Source organism: Diadema antillarum, unplaced genomic scaffold, assembly GCF_040938485.1.
Source record: "Diadema antillarum isolate AM-2024a unplaced genomic scaffold, OU_Dant_1.0 seq00000668_RagTag, whole genome shotgun sequence".
In the NCBI taxonomy this organism is placed as follows: domain Eukaryota; kingdom Metazoa; phylum Echinodermata; class Echinoidea; order Diadematoida; family Diadematidae; genus Diadema; species Diadema antillarum.
In genome coordinates this window covers 273390-294430 of record NW_027271578.1, presented here as the reverse complement: position 1 = coordinate 294430, position 21041 = coordinate 273390, and the positions used below count along the sequence as shown (strand labels likewise).

At 37.8% G+C, this 21041-nt stretch overlaps 1 protein-coding gene across 1 annotated transcript; it reads right to left on the bottom strand.

The window, feature by feature from the left end:
• Positions 1-11180: 11180 nt before the first annotated feature.
• LOC139736866 (O(6)-methylguanine-induced apoptosis 2-like) lies at positions 11181-19254 on the bottom strand. Its single transcript, XM_071647527.1, has 9 exons — positions 19142-19254; positions 16566-16687; positions 15817-15918; positions 15227-15403; positions 14370-14481; positions 13695-13798; positions 12858-12922; positions 12071-12264; positions 11181-11257 (listed from the first exon to the last, which is right to left on the bottom strand). The coding sequence occupies exons 1-9, from the start codon at positions 19218-19220 to the stop codon at positions 11181-11183; spliced, it is 1032 nt and encodes a 343-aa protein (XP_071503628.1). The 5' UTR covers positions 19221-19254.
• Positions 19255-21041: the final 1787 nt, after the last annotated feature.

Genomic DNA, 21041 nt, shown 5'->3' with positions numbered 1-21041 from the left:
GTATCAGTATAACTTCATATAATTTTCATTTTATTTCAACACGGTGGTAAAATGAACTTGTTCAGCCATTGGCTGTTATTCTGCATGTCCATGCATAGAATATAACAGAAAAGACATAGATTCAGTATAGATTCAGTGTGTAAAAATGATTTAAAAAAAAGACAAAATCACATAGAGAGAAAGAGAGAGAGCGTATATATATATATAAATTTATATATATATATATATACATGATTATAGATAGTATAAAATATATGATATATACATACAGCACATGAAGAAAATAAGGACATTGACAAGAGATTGACATAAAACAAAACAACAATGGTACTTACTTCTATCAAAGAGTATATTCTGCTGTAAGAAGACCTGCGTCTTCTTATAGCAGATTTGCCATAACCAAAAGCTGCTGAATAGTTATGACTTATCTTGTATCAATGACAACAAGAGAAGCATATTGTCTAATTGTCACCACTTCCTCATTACAAAAATTATATGATCAGATAATCAGCTCCGATGAACCCAAATATTGAATGAAGTTGAGCAGTTACCTCAAAGTCTCGGGCTGTTTACATGTACTCAAGATTAAAATCAAGAAGACAAAATAAGACTGAATAATGACTGAATTCGCGACTTGGTTTCGCAATCGTTTGGTTAGATAAAATACCACATGGAATGGGTGTCCTTTTTTATTGTGTACGCGTTTCCTCTTCCTTTTTTCTTTCTTATACCACAAAACATCTCCCTTTCTTAATTCCCCCCTCAGTCTTCTGCTTCTCCTTCTATCGTTATCGCTACGAACACTTATACTAATAACTAATATTCTTCTCCTTAAATGCTTTATTCTCTCTTTTTTCCAGCTTCGTTCAGCTTTATCAATCATCATCACTTACGATTATTTTGATGTCTTAGACATCCCACTTTTTCATCTGCGTAATATCGTCGTTATCACAGACCAAATTGAAAAGAAAAATATTATATATTTCATACGTATATATGCATTTAGTTATTATTACATTTCCTTATTCATTCATTCATACATTCATTCAATCTCTTTCATTCATTTATTCATTTATCTGTTTATCATTTCATGTGTTTTGCTTATCATCATCATCATCATCATCATCATCATTTTTTTCTCTTTTTTTTTTTGGCTTAAGCTTTTGTTTATAAAGTGAAACCTTGTTTTCCAAGCCATACTATCATGAAATCCCTGCGTCACAGACAAGACACATCGAACCGTTGTATTTCATCATTCAATGCTTAATCTAAAGCTCTGTGATCAATCAGCTTCTGATCACATCAATGAAGAACGTATTCAGTTTTTAATTTGCATTAGGGAAATGTAATTCTGTTCAATCCAAAGATAAACGGTGAAAATAAAAGAAAGGTGTCTTATGAGACCAACTATTTGACTGTAGTCATTCAAGTCCTTCATAGAGTCAATTGAATGGAAACAAACATTATTTTCAAAACCTTCTTGTTTTGTTTCTCTTCTATTTTTAATGTAATAAATGCGTCATCGTAGGAAACGTGAATTCCAAAAAGATCAAGGTTAAGTGATTTCATACTATTAGCCATTACAGAGATTTTTAACGTTTCTGACACTCTTTTCCCCCTTTAAGGGGTCTACGATAAATAGATTCCAGAAGAACCTTTCCCAGAAGGGTAGTGACCGTCACTTGTAATCATCCAATAGTTCAAACAGACTATCAGATACAGTACTCTATTTACATATTACTCGATTGTGTTTGAATCTCTGAAGGATGTCTGATATAGATGTCCATGCAAATACATCTGTTTCTGTTTTAGGGATGTGGTGTCCGGCCGTTTCCATCAACAATCAGCTGTCTTCCCTTCATGCTAGATGATATTCTTTCATAAAAAATCCGGATATCTGGAGGAAACTTGAATAGTACATCATTATGTCTCCGCCTATGTAGATAGTCCTATAAACAGAGGATTATGTTATCTGAACTTGGATATTATGTTAGTGCGTGCGAAATTTTATGTAACTTTGTATCGTTTCGTATTGGGAACAAGTAAAGTCTTCCTATTTTTCTTTTCTTCCATGCAGTGCCGGGGGGGGGGGGGGGGGGAGAAAAAGTTTTAGAGTTTTATACACGTTAGCCCTCTCGAACCCATCAACTTACAAAGATGAAATTGATTTCTGCGTTAAAACCCGTTACGCTGGCAATGATGGAGTTAGTGGTACAAAGTGAACATGAATTATGTGGTCGTGAAATGTTGGCATATTTCATTTGGTACATTTAGTTAATTTCCTATATACATTGCATATTTATAGTACACCCTATCACTCCAACCATTCACCCGCGAAGTTGTATCAAGGATGTCCATCTATTCTATAAAAGATGCTTTAAGTTAGATACATCTATTGCAGGGGACAGAATAATGGTCAATTAAACCAGGATTATACGACACAGAGATAGGGTTGGTAAGTGTTTTATCTTTCGATTGAAGCGCAGAGTCAATCGCGGGATAAGAAGACCAGATAATCAACAGACTTATCACACCTACATTGCCGTGGTACAACGTGGTCACTACGGAAGTCACTGCAAACTGTACTAAGGTTATCATCTTCATGTATAGACTGCAGATGGGCCTGGATTTGTTCCGTCACGTGCTAAACCACACAGTGTTCACGTTGACTTGAACGTCTCAGAATACGGGAAAGGTTTCATAATGTTGTCGCGAAGCAGGCATATGAATATGCAAATTATATGAGGACAGGTGATAATGTCATAGTCTCATAAGCCTTAATTGACCAAAGTATTTCTTTCCTTTTTGTTGTTGTTGTCTTTCTTCGCGCGTCAATTTTACGGTCTGAGAAATTATGACTTTTAGTGGGAGCTGGGTTGTTAGCTGCTAAATCATTGACCAAAAACACATTTTGGGGGCAGACTAATGCAAAATGGTGATCCTCACATCAGCTGATTGGCATGTGACAATGGTTGCGACCAATGGACCACTCTTCGCAGAAAATATTTGAACATTTCAATAACTTTCCTAAACAAAGCCCGATTTTTAGGAAATATACACCATTCTATATGTTTGATTCTACTCTCCAAATCAACGAGAGTGGAATATATATCTTGAACAAAGATAGACTTGTGGATTAAGGGTATTTATAGTACTCACTACTTCATATCTCATTTCCCCCCGACATTTTAAATGGCAAATGCAGTGTGAATATACGATACACATTGTATATACATACGCACATATAATACATTTATACAAGTATACACATAATTGTAAACATATAATAGTATATTATATATATATGTTATATAATGCACATTAAGTATATAATGTGTGTGTGTGTGTGTGTGTGTGTGTGTGTGTGTGACGATGGGTGTATTTTTCCTTCAGGCAGTCTATGAATGAATTTGTAAAGTTTGTAGAGTTGCTGGTTATTGTGCAATTAATGAGGAATATGATGACGAAATGATTAAAAAATATCTGATTTGATATAAGATGAGAAGATGAATAGAATATAAAATGGCGAAAAAATATGAAAGAAACGAAGAAAAAAAGAGGAAAAGTAGAGTAAAACAGTTGTATAGGAGCAATAGTATTAAAGTAGCATATTCATAGTAAGACGAAGCCCAATTTAGAATCACTTCGAATAGTTCGAACCGCGTGATTTTCAGGATGATAAAGGCCCTTTATGAATATGGTATCCTATAATGTATAATATTCAGACACAATGACAAATGGAAATGTCTCTACCTATATCATATGGTAACTATATCAGTGTGAGATACACAGAGAAAGAAAATGAAAAAGAAGGGGGCGGAGAAAAAGTAAGACTCTTGGGTTTAAAGCTACCGCAGAACATTACACAGGTAGAAAGCATTACTGAATTTGGGAGTTCTTTTCTTGTATATTTACATTCATTTTCCGCTAAAGCCATGATGTAAAGAGATAAAATAGTTCAAGATATACGCACATGTCTTTATCGACAAACATTATATTATACAAGAACAAAGTCCTGAGTAGGCCTACATTATATTCATATTTACATAATTGGAGGAGTGCCCTAAGGGCCAGTTGCGTATACGATTGAAATTGCTGGCCTTTCTCTTCAATATAGCATGTAAAAAAAAGAAAAAGAAAAGAAAACATGCTCATAATGCGCTTTATATGCCACATACCGTGGAATAGGCGTGTATAACTATACACGAGATAACCATAAATACGAGCTATATGATATAGCGTAAAAAGTATTATCTATCTCGAATGATATCTTGTTTTAGCAGGTTTCAATACAAAGAGCAGTGGCGATGTAGCCCTCGACCATTGTCAATACTTTGAGGTGAAATACACCTCTTCGGGAGCAGCTGAAACTTTAGTGAAAAATTAATTACCTTTGATTCGCTCATCGTCGGGTGTGCGTCAGTGGCGAACCCGATGAAAAACCTTGGAGGGATTCTCTTGTACGCTGACTAAAGTTTGCAAAACTTGTCAAGCCCTTGCGATCCTCCGATGAAGAAATTTTCCCGAGGAAAACAACAATAAACACCCAAAACTCAACTCGCTGTGAGAAGACCACAACACCAAAACCAGTGGGCCTGTTTCCCCTGGGGTACAACAAGACTAGTGTATCCCGCCGATCACTGAGACGGTGATAGATGACCAAATCAATATGGACCTAGTTCCAATGTTCCATTCTCGGTTCAAAGTTCAGTACTATCGCTGGTAACCAAAGTCATAACAATCAATAACGTCAAACTCCAAGTAATAAGAAGAGTCGACTTCTCTTCACCTTACTCAGCAATATGAGAGAGACCCACACTATTAATATACTCAGATATTAGTTACAACGTTAGTGACAAGTTAGTGTATAGAGCGACAGGAACGCGCATAATCCACCGGCGCGAAATCTTGCGGAGTTGACGTACAACAATCCTTAAAGATAACGGACAATACAATAGCTCTCGAATCCAAGTGCTATAATGACTGTACAGTGTTTGATTCAAGCATTGCAAGTTTAACTCTTGAGTCGTTGATATCATTGCCTCATGTCAAATTTCGTCCTAGAGCTAGTTCACAAGATAGCCTTTAATCGGTAAAAAAAGGGGTCGCATACCATGTTTATGAAAAATCCGTTGACTTCTTGTTCATGACAACTGATTCTATAAACGTGTGTGCAGTACAGTGTATATGTCATTGGATGAGGCGTTGCAGCCCCCCCCCCCCCACACACACAAACGCACACTTTTGGTTGTGACAAAGAAACAGCAAAAAAGAAAATAATGATAAAAACAAATAGACATACGCACACACATAAGAAAACCCATGTCTTTTTAAAATCTCCCCCCCCCCACGCTTTAAAAGATAATACGTTGCCCTATAACCCTTCCGAGTTGTAGTTTCGACTATCATTGTTTTCATGTCAGTCTCATTTCGAAGCAACAGACAAGAAATCCCATAATCGACTGTGCTTCGTTTCCCGAAACCCTATATATCGGTTAACATCACCAGTTACAACAGTTAACACCATCATGCATTTTGTTTTTCTTTCAAATCAAAAGTAAATACAAAAAATACAACAACAAATAAACAAACAAACAGAATGCATCTTTTCAAAATAAAATTCTCCCTCGTACAAATATGTTCATTTGATACTTATTCACCGTCTGTTTTGTTTTACTTTTTTCTTGAGGGGTGAACAAAGCTGTCGAATTGGTTATAGTATAAGAACACAAAATTAAAGAATTAAGAAAAAGAACTCGGAGAATAAACAATAACCACATTAATGTCCATACATCTGGAGATAAGAACAACGAATGAAGCAGTTCTCGGGAAAATAAGATTGATATATGCAGTGACCGAATACTGCCTCTGTCTATCTATATTTCGTGTTCCACCTGTTGGTCCAGCTTGATACAATAATCAAATGTGCATCTCTATATAGCGCACAAAATAAATCACAGGAGATAGGACCTTGCGCTTGAAATGCAGTGTAGTCAGTGGCGTATCTAGGGAAAATGGCGCCCGGGGCAAGCGCGAAAATTGCGCCCCTAATTTCTGAAAAAGTGTTCAACCCCAACCCCATCCCGGTAAGGACTTTAAAAAAAGTCTACATGATATGCTTTTTCAAGCACTTAAAAGGGGTCTTTTGAGGGTGATTTAAATGCAATAAATTCAGATAAATTTTGGCGAGCGAGCGCAGCGAGCGAGCCGAAAATATTTGTATATTTCCGCGTCATCATCACGTTTTGTTCTTATCTTTTTTTGTGTGATAAATTTTGGCGAGCGAGCGCAGCGAGCGAGCCGACAATTTTTGTATTTCAGCTTACAAAACATGGAATTCTTGTCATTTTTTGCTTATTAAATCTTACAATTCTAATCAAGAAAATTAATGTTGACGGCCTTATAGATAACGATTTATACCAACAAACTGAGGACTTGAAAAAAATACTCCAAATTAGTACGCACGAGTGAGCCAAAATTTGTATATTTCCGCGCCATCATCACGTTTTGTTCTTATCTCTTTTTTTTTGGAGAAATTTTAGCGAGCGAGCGCAGCGAGCGAGCCGAAAATTTCTGTATTTCAGCTTACAAAACATGGAATTGTTGTCATTTTTTGCTTATTAAATCTTACAATTCTAGTAAAGATATAGTGACGGCCTTATAGATGAGGGTGATTTAAATGTAATAAATTTAGATAGATTTTGGCGAGCGAGCGCAGCGAGTGAGACGAAAATTTGTGTATATTTCCGCGTCATCATCACGTTTTGTTCTTATTTTTTGTTTTTGTGATAAATTTTGGCGAGCGAGCGCAGCGAGCGAGCCGACAATTTTTGTATTTCAGCTTACAAAACATGGAATTCTTGTCATTTTTTGCTTATTAAATCTTACAATTCTAATCAAGAAAATTAATGGCGACGGCCTTATAGATAACGATTTATACCAACAAACTGAGGACTTGAAAAAAAACCTCTAAATTAGTACGCGCGAGTGAGCCGAAATTTGTATATTTCCGCGTCATCATTATACGTTTTGTTCTTATCTTGTTTGATTTGGTTTTTTGCGCCCCCCCCCCCCCCGTATGTTCGACACCTTTGGCGCCCTCGTTTGATCCAATAGGCGATCGCTTCAGAACGAAAGAAATAAAATTGCAGCCGCTGCTCCGTGTAACATTTTGCCTTCTAACGATGGCATGTGTGAACACAATATACATTGTCATTTTGTCCGCGTCATCATCACGTTTTGTTCTTATCTTCTTTTTTCTCTTTATATGAATTTCGGCGAGCGAGCGCAACGAGCGAGCCGAAATTTCAGCTTACAAAACATGGAATTCCTGTGTGAACACAATAAACATTGTCATTTTTTGTTTTCATCTTGTTTGATTTGGTTTTCTCCCCCCCCCCCCCCCCCCCCCCCCTCACCCCCATTCTCCCTCCTTCCCGGTCCGGGCGAGTTTGATTTTTTTTTCTTCTTCTTCTTCTTCTTCTTCTTCTTCTTTTCCCTTTTTTTTTCTTTTTCTTCTTCGTTTTTTTCTTTTTTTTCTTTTTTTCGTTTTCGGCGCCCCCAAAGAGTTGCGCCCGGGGCACGTGCCCCCCTTGCCCTCCCCCCCCCCCCTAGATACGCCACTGCAACAGTGTTTAGTTGTAGTATAGTATATCTCTTATATTGGAAGAAAAACTAATAGTATCGTAGCAACATTAGTGGCATTTGTATCAATATGAAGTGCAATTAATGATGATGTGTAGAGCCCTTTGTAGTGGTACGTGGTAGATCAGTAATCAAGCTGGATTGATATAATATATTATAGTAATAGCATCATCATGATGAAAGTTGCTGTAATATAAGAGAGGGAAACATCAAAGAAATACCTAGTGAAAGGGGGACAACTTTCACGTAGAGTCTACATTTTACGCTACAAATTGCCTTCTCCCAACATCTCGCCCGTGTGCATATGACAATCATTACCTGATCAGCCCTCAAAAGCATATCTAACAAAGACAGGATCAAAGGTTAGAATTTCATCACAATTGGTGTCCCTGTCCATGCATAAATTGTCAGCAACCCTCCTCATAAAAAAGATTTACCGATTAAACAGAGAATTTGACCACCGACTTCCCTGGATTTGGTACGTCGTGTGCTACGCCCAGAGGAGGAATCGAGTTTTACCACCTCCCTAGTTTTACGCAAACTTTTCGACAGCACAGCGTAATCATCACTGTAAAGACGAACACGATGAGTTTTTTTCTCCCCTATTCTGGTATTTTGGTTCATCCTTTACACACATTATACGAGGCTATCAAACTTAAAAAGAAACGTCATATAGACCCACGGGCCCTGTTTTATGAAGAGCTATAATTGATTATTTGATTTCTATGGTAAGTCTATGGCAGCCTGTATAGTAAGGAAATTTATAATCGATTTTATCTTTTGATAAAAAGGGACCCTGGTATGTACCACAGACCTCTACAGTAGAGTTCTGTGGTATGTACTCCTCCTTAGTTACGTTACCGTATCCAAAACTTCATCTCGGCTGTCATGGCATCTGGTATGGGATGGAGTACGATTGTGCCTTTCTCCATTCTTGAAAAATGCAGGGCCTCTCAGGATTAACATCTTACAATATTGTTGAAATTGAACATACCACACATGTTGCCGGCGGAACTGAAAGACCTTAATAGAGGAGTGACGTTATACCTATTAAAGTCCCCCCCCCCCCCTTTTTACAGTGCACTTCCGTTATTACGAAGTCCTCGGGACCAAGGGGTTTCTTTTCTTATATCGAATTTTCGTCATAACCGAATATTTAAATATGTAACCGTATAAAGATAATAATCTTTTGACCTGAATTTTTACTTTGTTGTAAGGAGCATTTCGTTATAAATGTATTTGTTATAACGGGAGTGCACTGTATCAGTATTGCTGTACTGTATTGCACGCCTGTCAATTTCAATGTGGCCATGCTCAACTGTGCCTGTCGGGCGTTATATTCATAATCGTTATTTTGTATGAAAGTACTTACTGGAGCACCTTGACACATGCAAACAATATGGTTAACACAAACACACACAAGCATAGACATACACACCCACACCCACACACACATTCCCTTATACTCAGACATACACAAGCATGTGGTCACTGATAGAATCAGCCACTTAAGTGACAAGCACAGCATCAGTGATACATGTTTTTAATGTTTGTATGCGGTGGCATATGATTCTTTGAAACTGTAATCCAGTATAAAATGGTGTGGCTAAAATGACTTAGAATTGGGCTGGTACAACTGAAAAGCTATCGCTAATAAATCTGTCTCTTTGTTGTTGTTGTTGTTGTTGTTGTTGTTGTTGTTGTTGTTGTTGTTGTTGTTGTTGTTGTTGTTGTTGCAGCTGCTGCTGTTCTTCTTCTACATCTTCTTCTTCTTCTTCTTCTTTGTTGAATGAAGGAGGCTTCAGACATCACAAATTCAGCATAATTTCATATTAGATTTGTTTGTTTGCTCTTTTATTCTCTACATTTTACAAATATTCAAGGTGACAATACAAAAGATAGTCTTTTTATGCTATGTACATTTGTATAATTTATAAGATTCATATATCTTATCAATTCAAAATATACAATACCAAAGATATGCTGTCTGTAATCTTGAACATGTAATATAGTTTAATTTCAAACAGATCAGACAAACTATTTTTTCTTTTTTAACTGGATGCAATTAACATCACAAACATACCACAGACAATGTACAACAGAACATGTACAGCTTATCATTTCCAAATCAGCAGATAACAATATCTAAAACATGGACCTCTTCGGACGGAATTTAAATGTGTAAAGTCCAAGGACATATCCCACATGTTTGCATCTGAATGAACAATGCACCTGATGTAGGCAACACTTATCTCTGATATCAATTTATTTAATCATGGTCTCTAATGTACCTGTAAGTGTCAATTTGACAAAGCAAATTCTCTCTCAGTAGTCGATTCACCTCTTCATCAAATCAAAGTGCATACTTGGTATTTGTTTACATATACGGCACTTAAACTTTGGAAGTAAAGGCAATAACCATTATGATCAATCATACCCTCAACATGCATTACAATGTGCAGTCAATGCAATACACTGTACACTTTGCAATGTGTGTGACAAGGTTCTGAAAGACAGCTTGATATGCACGTTTTAACAGAGAACAGCCAGAGTGGTACGGTCAGATGCTATTGACGCTGCAGTTTATTTACAAACACTATTTAAGGAGCATTGGTTTGGAGGGGGGGGGGGGGGGGGTGGGTGGGGAACAGCACAGACATGGAAGGGTGTGGGTGACTGCAAAGAATCTCAAGATAGCTAAATAGGAGCCTGTTGCAAGTACACCATAATCCAACCGTGAACTTCAAGTACATTGTAGTAAGGAATTAATTTCCTGTCACTCTATTTCCCATACTTTAGATGACACATTTTTGTTCCCTGATTGTTGTCCTGTTATTTTGGGGACCTTAGGGTACTGTTCTACTTAAGTTGTTGATAAATATATGACCATGTATAATAAGCACTTTTGAGAAGATTGAAATACAATTACAGTTTACCCTGAACAACATCGGTCACTGATACAATTGGTATTGATCTCAATGCTACCAGATGTCATAGGATAGTAAATAGGAATGCTGTTTGCATGCCCTCAAAAGAATTCAATTGGATGGAAAATAATACTGATGATAATTAAAAGACCAAAAGGCACATGCATAACAACAACACTTTATAGCCATCTTCTTAAGCTTTGGGTGGTTTGATTGTCCAACAGGCTTGACATCATTATGACACTACAAGGGTGGTTGTGTCTTGACAGGTGTGAAGCCCTCTGTCTCATGATGATGTATGCCAGCACACCGGATATTGGATCAAGCGTTCTCTGTCGTACGTAAGTGACACAGGCGCCGCATCAAACGTAGTTTGTGGTAAACGTGGTCCATGGGTCAAGGGCAATGATGCAACAAAGAACTGCTGATACCAGGCAGGACAATAAGTAGTTTGACGGCGACAAGTTTCCTGTGACTGTGACAAGCGTGGACAGCACACGTCTGATACAGACAACCCCATTGGTCCACAAGACAGCAGCTGTCCCTTGTTGTGTCACGGCGTGCCATGGGGCAACGATGCATGAGAGTTCATGAAAGGCTCTGGAGAAATCATGGCGCAACCCACTTGGACTGGGCATTGTACAGAAAAGACTGTTTCCTGTTTTGAGTTTGTGGTCTGTACGTTGCTGCAGAGAGAATGAGAAAAGAAAATAAAGTGAATATTGTGTATAATCCATATAATACATATTCTGGTTTACCAAATCTAAGTTATCATACCTTATTCCTTTAGGAACAAATGAGCAATTTTTTGTCGTACCATTGATTTCTTGTATTTCTTTACACAGTGCTGACAACCAGACATCCCCTTCTCTACATCTATTATGAAACCATTTTCTTTGTTTCTGGATAGGACATTTCAAACAGAAAAAAACCCATTTAATTTCATATGCGAATATAATAAATACAAATTTTAAGATATATCAACTTGGGAGCTATATATTCAATGTTCAGCATATGAGCTGTGTTGTTAACATACATGATTTATGGAATGACCTATCACTATAACAGCTCGCTGTGACTTATTAAAAATCCTAGACCATCCGGGTCCCATTTCATAAAAGATGTTAGGATAGCAACTCTTGCTAGCATAGCTGCTTCTCGTAGCAACAGCCAATCACGAATCTGAACTCTTATCATAACCATGACACTTGTCATTCCAGCAAGAGTTGCTATCATTGCAACTTTTTATGAAATGGGGCTCTGCTGTGCTGTTTGATCGAAGCAAGAAATGCAACATAAAAAAGTGACAGTTTAAAGAGCTCCCAGTCTGATTTCTCCATCTTTTTGCTGATGCACAAGTTAGCTTCGAAGCATTGCCAATATCTATGCTAATCATAATAAAAGAAGGAGAAGAGAAATGAGATAGAGAAATCCAAAGGTGGAGGAGGAGGAGGAGGAGGAGGAAAGAGCAGGAGAGAATGAATGAAACCAAGTCTTACCAGGGCCGGGATTATCTGTCATGTCCTTGCTGTCACCTGTCCAACGACTTGTTGAGGAGACAAAGACAGAGCCAGACATGTAATGCTTAGTGGGACCCTTGTAGTTGACCACTTCATAGCTGCCTGGACCTGGGTCTGGTAGTGGGGGAGGCAGGGGCATGGCCGGAGCTGATATGCACAGGTAATGCTTCTTCCTGAAACACAAATACATGCAAAGGAAAAGATTGGAAACACATGACAATTACACTTACATTTGTATGATGTAACACACCAAAAGTGTCTCATCCATATGGTAGGTTGCCTTCAAGAAAGGAAGTAGCCTTATTAATATGAAAAATCACTGTGGGGTCATGAAGACAAATATTCTCATAGTTATATTGACCACTCAGGAGGAAAACATACTGCTACAACTATTTATCAAAAGCAAGAATACCAGGTTACATTTACCCGATAGTTCAGAGTGATCGATCTTGTGGAAATGCAAAGATGCATTTTGCATACACAATACTGGAAGATTCTGACCATATTCACTTCTCACAGCTATTGCTGGAAATAAGTTTGGAATCAAGTTCAAAAATATTACTTTGATACCAAATATAATCTTCACACTAGGAGCAATTTTTCAATACAGGAGTACTCCCTACAAGGGTTAAGTGCGAAAAGAGAAAGACTTTGACAAACTTTACGGATGATATGGTTAGGTTATCAAACACAAAAGCAGTGGAAATTTGATCCATGGCTGTCACATATAGAGTTGCAAGATCACCTAAGATGCTGTGATACTCACGGAAATAGTGTCCTCTTTGGGTCGTCAATTGGTTCATTGGGACGATAATGACCGGGTCCAGGATTCTACATGACAGACAGATGGAGAGTCAGAAATACATAATGTGATTGTTAAAATAACCAGCTCCCATCATATGGGAGCAATGTATCCTAGCTGGGACCAATACTACACAACTAACTATTGTCAAGCTCTATAGCATCATTTGCAGTAAACAATTGGAACCACCCAATCATAGAGTGAAGTTCAATTTAAATTTACATGTAGCCCTGTAGCTAGCAAGAGTGGGCAGTCAAAATTGTGACTTTTGTTTCTCTTTACAAATAAACTAATACACTACAGGTTTTTTCCATGACATATGGCTGACCACACTAAAAGGAATAATTACAATCATAGAACAGAGGTAAGATCATAAGCTATGACAACAAAATAATTGTCTTATTTTGTCACTTAGGAACAAATTGCGTGTCTAATGTAAAAGCCTGACCAAAATAATTTGCCAACATTAGCATAGCTTTGGTGAATTAGAATAGTGGCTGCTGTCGTTGCCCTGTAAGTCGAAACACTTTGAAGTGTATTAGTGGTTTTAACCCACCATATTCCTGAAGATTATCTTTGCCACACAGGGGACTTTCCCCCTTTGAAGAATAAGTAATGATAGGCATCAGTCAAACACAGAAGCAAAACAAGAAAAAGTTTTGTGTCTATATTTATACATGAATACAATGCATGTTTAAAAAAAACAACAACCCCAAAACATAAGTTAAAAACACTGTATGGCTTATTAAAACTAAAGCTAAAAACAAGTGGCATAAAAGTTTGTTGATGCATTTAACCTACCGGATCTGGATTGAGGATCATCTGCCGGCTTGATGTTGACTTGAAGCTGCTCATTGGGATCTTGGGGGCTTCTTTGGTGAGAGTTTCATTGACTGTATAATGGCCTGGCAGAGAGAAAAACATTCAATTAAAATCTACTACAGTAGTCCTTGTTACTAAACATGCTGGAAGATACAGCTGTTTGTGTGTACTTGTTATCAATGTAGAGTGGTTGTTACCAACTGAAGAATGAATAAAGACAAGTATCTTTTTAATGAAATGTTTAAGTTTTATAAATCAGTCAGTGTCATGCTTTAAGTAAAAGAAGTCTCAATTGTTTTCTGGCCTCAATGTTATTTTAGTTAATTCAATCAATTTAGTAACCAAGCCATGACGATATTCTGATCAAAGTTAACTTATTAATTATAGGGTAATATGCTGACAATATAAAAAAATCCTGGGCACTCTGGAGGCATGATTTACAACACACTACATGGACTGGTGTGGGCTACTACCTGGCTACTAGCATTTATGGAAAAATTTTCATCAGCACTTTGTATAAATTGTTTTCACAAATACAATGTATTTTTAATGTCATTAACAGTCAGTCTTTCTCATTATTATTTCTATAACTCATGCAGACTTCTGAGAAAAAACAAAGTTAAATCATTTACATTCATACTGAAGTTCACTTACAAGGTGCTGGCGCTACACTTTGTATTCTGTGGTAGTCTACGCGACGAGATGTTGACTTAAAAGATGCTTGAAACTGGCTCCCATAGTGCCTCTTCAGTGTACTGTCAGAGACCTGAAATGACAAAATATGAAATAAAAATTGATACAGTGTTTACCAACCATACCTAAGAACAAGGGACAAACAGGTGCATTGAATGAGATAGCAATTATCACACAAGTGAATGATAACACAAAAGTACATTAACTACGTTTGAACAGTTCATGAAAGCTTAAAATTTGAAGCATTCACAAACCACTTCAAATCAAATTCGCTTCTTACAATCAGGAAATGCTGCGGATCAAATACAGTCAAGCTACCATGACTGACCAGTTCTCAAAAAATGCTCAAAGAATCCCCAATTCAAGGCACAGTTAAGAACCTGTCAATTAGGTTACTGCTTGACTAGATTTATTAAATCATATCCCAATTCCACAGCTCACATTTAACATACGGATGTGAAATTCTATGATGGCATCTGAAAAAAACTTTCTAAAACTTGTTCCAGAAAAAACATTTCATGATAGCAAAAGAAAGCACTTGTCAATAAAAAAAAGAAAAAGAAAAAGAAAACATAAACTAAAAAAATTGCAAGCACAAAATCGAATTCGGATTCTTGATTTTTACGATTATGTTTAGTATTTTGTTCATCATACATTTACAAATTTTCATTTTCACATATGTAGGTAATCATGTGATATAATGGTACTAAAAAAAACCCCACAATGTCAAGGCTTTAAATGTATAACTTCAGATGTGCTAGCACTCTTGCATGTAGGTAGCACGACATAATACCAACCACAACTACCATCTGACTTACTTTGTAATGATTGGGGGCTGGAAGCTTGGACTCTTTGTCCCTCACCACAGCTATGGGTTTGTGAAAGCTGCTTGATGCTACTGCCTGGTTGAAGTCCTTCCTGCTTGTCAACATGCTGGGAAGGGCATAGGCAGGACCGGGACCAGGGGTTCCTTTGTGATGTTTAGCCCTCCTTGTCTGAAAGAGAAACAGGGTTGGTGAATAGACTATTCAACTTGCCATCTTATTAACGAATGTCATTACTATCTATGCTTTCACAGTAATTTTTCACTTCTGAAATACAACACTACCATTTCTACTTAACCTGGACACCCTCTATAGCACAACAAAAACCCATAAGAATACTTGGGGCAGTAGTGGAAATAGTATAAAACAAGACATGTTCATACAACTCTGAAATATTTTGTTCCGAAGCCCTGCATCGTAAACTATATGGCTTCCATGCTGCAGGACAAGAAACAAGTAGAGGAAGATTGCTCTGGTGACTCAATGTACGCACACTTTAATGTTTTATTCAATCCTGAAATGGAATCATACAAGGGGCACTATACAGCCATGATGATTTGAGTACACAATTACTGAGATCTCACCTTTGATACAAAACCAACTCCCATTCCTTTCTTTGAGAAGGAAGGGCTGAACAGTTCTGGTTTGTTTTGATGCACATAGGTACCTGGACCTGGATTTTCATTCTGGAAAACAAACAAAGCATAACAAAAATAGACTTTATTCCAATGCATTTTGCACCTTATACTGTATGATCAATGGCAATGCAGAGTACAAGTGATATGAGTTTGTTTGTTCGTTTTACTTCACAGACTTCAAAGTTTGCAAAGATAAAATAATTTCCTCTTACAAAGAATATGGACAGTTTGTCTCATAAAAGGAACAGTGAAGATGAAATTCACATTACAGAAATTAAAATGTTTGATTCACCAAATTTTACTGAAACTACATTCAGGAGCATAAAATTGTGTCTGATTTTTGTTTGTTTTTTTTTTAAACGGAGTGAATGAACAAATCTTTAAACATCTAGGGGACAGAATGGGTCACAATGATGTCTAGAAATTTGATACAATAAAAATCTGTGCACATACTTAACTACAAAGCACATAGAAAAGCAATAAAATGCCCCATTTATACACTACATACTCTGTATTTAACAATACTTCGACCAACTATACACTCCATTTTTTTTTAATCTTCAAGTGCAAGATATTCTATGTACATCATATATGCACATAACATTGCTTTATACATAATGTATGCCTGTGAGTATCATATATCAATAAATAGGCAATTAGATGAGACTAATGGCCAAAAGTTACTTGTGTCTTACCACTGTAAGATCATGGTTGAAGCGTTTTGATGTAGCACCAAATCCTCGTTGATCTGCATTACTTGTGACAATTGTTTGGTATTTGCTTGGGATGGAAGATGTGGCAGCTGTAATTCCTTGTCCTGGGAGATAGATAAAAAGGAAAAAAGCAATAGTTACAATTATTCCAAATAAATGTGTTCTAAATCACAAAAACATTTGTACAGAGGGCAGTATCTAAAGGTTCATTTTATGTGTAGAGAACAGCTTCATTAACAGGGTCTAGAGTATGTAGACTGCCTACATATATATGCACACCAGTGTACATTTGTAGTTATATCCACAAAACCCTGGTTTCTGCCATAGCAGGCAGGAGCCTTCTAGGGAGCTCTGTTAGTGTTAAAAAGCCACTAATGGCTGAGAGATGTTTTATTACTTGCACAATGATACGTATGTATTTTACATAAACACCAACTGACTGCACTGTGAACAGCGGCCTTGCCGGACGTAGCGTATCCACCTTGACACAATATCCAGATGATGGATCCTGTTAAAGTATCAGCGCGACGTAGACTAGAAATGTTATCTACTGTTTACGTAGACAGAAAGATCCGTCTGTCCGGAGGACTCTTTTTATATTTTGCCATTAACGCTGTCCTCCGTAGACAGACGGAAGGTTGCAGTACCCATTGCTGTGTGGATGTTCTTAACCACTGTCTCTATGGAAAATTGGGTGAGGTACCTCACCCTTCTCGATTGCGTCTAATTCACGGCCCTAGGTCGGCAAATTTAAGCTTGTAGGGTTGGGGGTACCACGTATCGACACCCTAAGGATCTGTAGCTTGTTTATTCTAAAAATATAATACAAATCCGCCTAATTCTTACCTCAAATATGCCATAAATACTGCAGTTTTGAATGTCGTGACCGTCTCGTTGATTATGAATCTCCGTTTTAAAATAGCGCAATTTTAGTGCGTGCGTTCCGTTTTCTTCGCGCAGCTAAAAAGGGAACCTTGCGATCGACACCCCCTCTCCTCCATAGGTATACACGTGAATTTCACAGCATAGGTATACACGTGAATTTCACAGGCCATAGGTAATACACGTGAATTTCACAGCCATGCGTCGTTACTGATCGGATGTGTAATTTTTAGCTTGGTTTGTTTGAGTTTGATTTTCGTTTCTTCGTTTTTATTGTTTTTATAGCTAATGACACTTAATCCCGCGCGTACTTTTTTGTTCTATACGCAAACAGCCATGATACGCAGGGTGTCGATGGGAAGGTGCCCTGTCGATAGGTGGTGCCCCAACCATATAGTGAAATTAGCTTTTTAAGAATACATTACACTCACCAGATTAATGAATAATCCAACATTTTAGTAGAATTTTCAACCTAAAACACAGCCTGTCGCGTCGTCACGTTCAAACTGCAGAAACATACACTATGAATCTATTAGCCAATCACATGCGAGGTAGTTTCTACGTGTTTGTTTTACTAAAACACGTACCTCGCATGTGATTGGCTTACAGATTCAAAATGGCGACTTACAGCTTTCGAACGACGATGTTGCGATATCGATAAAATTTCTGCGTTATAACCGAGTTTATGTGAGTATTTCGATTGCACAATTGAGAAATTTATCCCAAATATTGCTGCATAATGTGTCATGTCATGTCGAACTTGTTTGAATGTAAAAAAGCTGTCTGAAATTTGGTTTATCGTAACGTTTGATCTGTGCGCGACTGCTCCACACAGGAGCCGCAATCATTGACTTCGGTCTGTATACGGAGGGGATCCGTGAAGCCAGACGCAGTCTCCGCGGAACATTCCCCGACGGACAGATACAGACCTTTCTTTCGGTCAACTGTTTACGTAGAGGTACGTAGAACAGAAGTAGAAGTCAAAATTACGTGTACAGTGTAGTCTTTATTCAGAGACTAGACTCTAGACATTCACACTAATTCAATACTTACTAACAACCCTAATAGCAGTGTTTTTCTACAAGGAGTTGTTGGATGGGCATGGATCTTAATAATTTAATAGGATTAGGACTAGGACTCCTAGTAGGAGTGGTCAAGAATTATGAGTTGAATATAGACTATGAAGATTTATCATATTTATATTATTATCTGACCCTGGGTGTTCCATTGTACAGTTGTAAACAGTTAAATTAGTTATTTGTCATCAAGTCTTGACAACTTAACCGCAAATCTAACGGGTTACAGATCAGAATAGATAAATTAAAATTTACAGCAGACCGAGATGCAAATTGCAAGATGAGATGATGGCATGTGCCTGTATGATGTTATTTACACGCTAATGCAGTTTCGTGCTCCATGATGGAGTCCTTCAACCTCATACTTTATGCCACAACAAACCTGACTCAGGAGTACGCGTGTGCAGGATCATAGATGATATTTGGGGAGTAGGAAACTGAATGATTTATAGCGCCCGCAATTTACATACTCAGCAGACACAAAAAGACACATGTGGGACCACATAACAACCTGAACAACCATGACCATGGATGTCTCAAATACGATACGACAATAAACACACCTGTGTAAAGAACCGGCAAGGAATTAAAAAGCCATACCTTTGTGTATACGTCCTGATTTAATAGTTCCAACTAATCTCCTGTAATTTGGGTCTAGAACCTGTACACTGTCCGCCATGCTGACCTCCCGAAAAGAGACTGCACAGCTAGATTGTTGTGTGTATCGCGTGACTGTTTGGGTTACGGTGCAATCAACGCTATCCCTATAGCGCTATTGCATATAGCGAGCGTGTGTATGTGTGTGTATGTGTGTTTACGTTCGATTCGTGTGTCGTTTCTAACGCCGCTGTTACGTCACAAAAGATCAATGACAGTATAGTCTCGACAACTCACAAACTCTTCTATTTTCTTGTTCCAAACAGCAGCAATGAAACTAGTTAGATGAGTTAATTTTTTGAAAAGATATTAAAGTTGATTCCTAATGTTTGCTGAAGTTGTTTCTATGGTGACATACTGTACACTCGGCCTCGACTGCATGATCGATGAGTGAATGCACTATCGATCAATTTCTATCTGCTGTATTATGAATCGATTTAAGTTGCTCCACATTATCATGTCAACGTCACCCAAAACTGTACATGAAGGACCTATATACCTCATTGGTGTTTTCCCCCTGAGTTTAAATAACGTTTATTAAAAAATAAAGCGAAATTGTACAAATTATTCTACAACATACCATAATCATGATTAAAAAAAACTTCACCATCCTGCACAATTTAAAAATTTCAGTGTTCATTGATAAAGTTTTATAACAAGAAAAAAAAAGACAAACAAGAAGAAACCTCTCTAACTTCTGTGAAATCTGTATTTGCTCCTTTTCTTCCACTCTAACTGGAAAATCTACATTACAAGAAATACCCTTAATCCAAAGGCGTACCCAGGATTTTTTAGAGGGGGGTGTTCAGTGGCGTACCGTGGGTCAAGACATTGGGGGGGGGGGGGGGGCGCACCTCATGGAAGCAATATCAGAATTGCATAACTGTACAATTAAATGCGAGCGAGCTTGAAAATTTTGACATTTTGCAGTCCCCCAACTGCCGTTTGTAGCTATATATGATAATATATGTATATATATATATATATATATATATATATTTGCTTTGGAAATTAAGGGGGTTGCACCGGGTGCAACTGCTGGCAGTTGCTGGCAGTAACATCAGGAGAATGGCATAACGATTAAATGCAAGCGAGCGAAGCGAGCGAGCTTGAAAATTTTGACATTTTAAGTCCCCAAACTGCCGTTGGCAGCTATATTTTTTCGCTTTAGAAATTAAGGGGAGGGGGCGCACCGGGCGCAACTGCTGGTAATTACTGACAGCAACATCAGGAGAATTGCATAACAATTAAATGCGAGCGAGCGAAGCGAGCGAGCTTGAAAATTTTGACATTTTACAGTCCCCAAACTGCCGTTTGTAGCTACATTTTTTCACCTTAGAAATTAAGGGGAGGGGGCGCACCGGGCGCAACTGCTGGTAATTACTGACAGCAACATCAGGAGAATTGCATAACGATTAAATGCGAGCGAGCGAAGCGAGCGAGCTGGAACATTTTGACATTAACAGTCCCCAAACTGCCGTTTGTAGCTATATTTTTTCGCTTTTTTTTTTAAGGGGAGGGGGCGCACCGGGCGCAACTATTGGCAATTACTGACAGCAACATCAGGAGAATTGCCTAACGATAAAATGCGAGCGAGCGAAGCGAGCGAGCTTGAAAATTTTGACATTTTACAGTCCTCAAACTGCCGTTTGTAGCTATATTTTTTTCGCTTTAGAAATTAATGGGAGGGGGCGCACCGGGCGCAACTGCTGGCAATTACTGACAGCAACATCAGGAGAATTGCATAACGATTAAATGCGAGCGAGCTAGAAAATTTTGACATTTTACAGTCCCAAAACTACCGTTTGTAGCTATATTTTTCGCTTTGGAAATTAAGGGGAGG